Consider the following 3,495-nt stretch of genomic DNA (forward strand, 5'->3'; position numbering starts at 1 on the left):
TAAAACAAATTCGAATATATATCACATAATCAAGACTTGAATATAAAGATTTAGGATTAATAATGAAAGCTTTTAATTAATATAATAAGATGAGTTATATAATTTAACGTTTAATTTCCTTGATTGACTCAAAATAAAAAGAATAAATATATAAAATAATCTTCAAAAACAATTTTTTCAGCTCAACAAGGTGGCTTTCCCATACCGCACCGTCCATATAGGCGCGACAACACACCGACCGCATAGTTCCAAAAATAGAAAAGCAGTTAGCACCCAAAAGGCCAAAGAAAAGGAGACGAAACAGCCCCCACTCTCCACATTTACGGAAAAAAATAAACCAGTCAAAATCCTCACTTAACATGCTGTCCAAAAATCAACACCATAGCCCCCAGTCCACCTCCACTCCCCACATCAAAATCAGGTCCGGTCCACTAATCCGCGTAGGCGCGTACGACCATAACTTATAAGTAAGCCATCCTTTCTCACTCTTCTATCGTTCCTCAACAACTCCGCCTCCGCTGCTCCTCTCTTCTCCTCTTCTCCTTCTCTGCTCCCATTCAACTGCAACTAAAACAGCATAGAATAAACAAACAACCAAACTAACATAGCATGGCCGCTCGCATTGTATTCCCAAACGCCTCTCTTCTCTCTACCAGCCGCCGTCCCCACCGCCCGCTTATTGTCACTTCCGCCGCCGTCTCCCATCAATCCCTCTCCGCCTCCATCACAACAGCCCCGACGACCATCTCCCTCAAATCTGCTCGCCGGGCAGAACAGAACCCGCATGCCTCACTCCCAACTTGGCGCGACATCCAGGGAGGTGACAACTGGGATCAGCTCATTCAACCCCTCCACCCTCTCCTCCGCCAAGAAATCATACGCTACGCCGAGCTCGTCATGGCCTGCTACAAAGCCTTTGACCTCGACCCCTCCTCCAAACGCTACCTAAACTGCAAGCACGGAAAATCCAAAATGCTCCGTGAAGTCGGCATGGCCTCCGCAGGCTACGAAATAACCAAATACATCTACGCTACTCCGGACATTACCATTCCCACCCAGCCCAGCACTCGCTGCAGCCGCTGGATCGGCTACGTCGCAGTCTCCACAGATGAACAAACCTCCCGTCTCGGACGACGCGACATCCTCGTTTCCTTCCGCGGAACTGTAACCAACACGGAATGGATCGCAAATTTGATGAGCTCGCTGACTCCGGCCCGACTCGACCCGCACAATCCGCGGCCCGATGTCAAGGTCGAGTCAGGCTTTCTCAGCCTCTACACATCAGACGATACCACCCGTCGCTTCACAAGCGGGAGCTGCCGCGAGCAGCTCCTCTCCGAGATCTCGAGGATTGTATCAAAATACAAAAATGAAGAGGAGTTCGGCATTACATTGGCAGGTCACAGCATGGGCAGCTCGCTCGCGCTGCTGCTCGGATATGACATTGCTGAGTTGGGCCTGAACCGGACCGCGTCGGGTAGTGAGATACCTATCACGGTTTACTCATACGGCGGCCCGCGGGTTGGAAACTCAGGCTTTAAGGCTCGCTGTGAAGAGCTCGGTGTGAAGGTGTTGAGGGTGGCGAACGTGAACGACCCGGTGACGAAAATGCCGGGGGTATTCTTTAATGAAAAACTGGAGCTGCCATGGATAAGCAGCGGCTCCTGCTACGCGCACGTGGGAGTCGAATTAGCGTTGGATTTCTTTAAGATGAAGAACCCTGCATGCGTGCATGATCTCGACGAGTATATTGGATGGCTCAAGTGTGCTAACAAAATGAATGTGAAGAAGAATGAAGGAGTTGATATTCTTAGCAAGATCAGAGATTTTTTCATCTCTCAGAGATTTGATGATTCGTGGGCGGCGCCATGGCAAGATGGAGGAAGACATAGGGGAGAATTGGTGCAGTCGCCTAGAGCGAAGGCTTAGATATACATATATCTGGTATATATATAGATTTGATTATTGATTGGTTAATCATTAGTAACAATGACCCTATAATCCTTGTATTTTAAAAGATTTTTTTGGATTAAGGGTCATTGACGAACGTGCAGAGAGCGAGCTAACTATACCATTAATACGTACACTCTTTTTTTGCTTTCTTTTTTTGTTTGAGGAAGCATTTTTAAAATGGAAATTTGTAAGGAAACAGCAAATAAATAAATTAATTTCACTCGAAGTTTCATTTTTTATTAATTGAGGTTCATAATGTGATGATTTCTTCCTTTTTTAAGTTAATATATATGTCATCAGTGTTTTACATATAAAATATAAGTAGGAAGAACCGAAATGTTATAATAGGCATAAGTACTTTTCCTATCCCATCATCACTGCGTACTGTAAAGAATTAAAATTTTAAGTAGCAAAAACCCTTATGAGCACAGTGCTTTCAAATATTTAAATTTTTTACCGTTGGATATGATTTTTCTCAATTTTGTTAGTGAGAAATTAGAGTTTTATTTACAGTGAGAAATGAAATATACACAAAAAGCTGTGATTGAATATTTGTTCACATTTTTTCCATAGAGTTCAGCAGAAATTGCAAATAGGAAATGCATATATACATATTTATTAAGTGAATTTAATTATCTATTAATCACATTGGCCAATATCCTGATATTGAACACTCTTATTATTACAAGTTATAAGCTATTGTACGCCCTTTGATATTATAGACCTGTTCATAACATCTGATCACAATCATGCCTACCAGATCAAAATATATGCTGAAACTATGATGCCAATTTCCTTTGAATTTAGTAAAATGTAATTACAATATTAAAAAAGTTACAAGTTCATATGTCCAATTAGATTTTAATATTCCAAATTATCTTGTGAAAAACCGAAAAATATAAAACTAATCCTCCTTGTAAAGGCATTTATTACTTACCAAGGGATATGCACATCAAAGTAAGAGTAGAATGACCATTTTACAACAAAATAAATAAATAAGATAATAATATATATATATAATATATATATATATATTATTAGTTGTCCATATAATATGTTTATTATCTACTCAGACTATATATTATAGAGTTAATTTGATGACTGCATCAAGTTCAAAAATTTTAATTTATTTTAGGGCTATTTAGTTCGCTGAAATAGAAATACATAATAAAAAGAGTAGAGTGTAAGAAGAATGTTGTCTTTCATGAATATTTGAAGTTGTTGGAAGCAAAAACTGCATGATTATTATTATTTATTTGCTTTGAAGTAACATGAATGTAAGGTAAAATTAAAAGATGGTGGTAGTCGACGACAATAATTGGTGATAGCTTGGTGGTGGTTGGCAATGGTCAGTGGTGGCAACAGTGACGGTCGGTTGTTGCGGGCAGCGGTTGTTCTGGCTGTGGAGATGGTGGTGACCCATTGCAATGGTAGCAGAAGATTAGTGGTATAGATAGTAGAGGTCAGTAATGATAGCATACGACAAAATAATTGGCCAAAATTGAATAAGTTTATAATACATAAAAAATAAACTAGAGTAAA

The 3,495-nt window shown here is 40.1% G+C and overlaps 1 protein-coding gene across 1 annotated transcript; it reads left to right on the forward strand.

The window, feature by feature from the left end:
• The first annotated feature begins 609 nt into the window (after positions 1-609).
• Positions 610-1,929, forward strand: LOC110097716 (galactolipase DONGLE, chloroplastic). Its single transcript, XM_020824256.2, has one exon. The coding sequence runs from the start codon at positions 610-612 to the stop codon at positions 1,927-1,929; it is 1,320 nt and encodes a 439-aa protein (XP_020679915.1).
• The last annotated feature ends 1,566 nt before the right edge of the window (positions 1,930-3,495 follow it).

The sequence above is a fragment of the Dendrobium catenatum genome, unplaced genomic scaffold, assembly GCF_001605985.2.
Source record: "Dendrobium catenatum unplaced genomic scaffold, ASM160598v2 fragScaff_scaffold_669, whole genome shotgun sequence".
In the NCBI taxonomy this organism is placed as follows: Eukaryota; Viridiplantae; Streptophyta; class Magnoliopsida; order Asparagales; family Orchidaceae; genus Dendrobium; species Dendrobium catenatum.

What these genes read in the sequence shown, in the direction of transcription:
- LOC110097716 (XM_020824256.2), top strand. Translation starts at nt 610, where the DNA reads ATGGCCGCTCGCATTGTATTCCCAAACGCCTCTCTTCTCTCTACCAGC.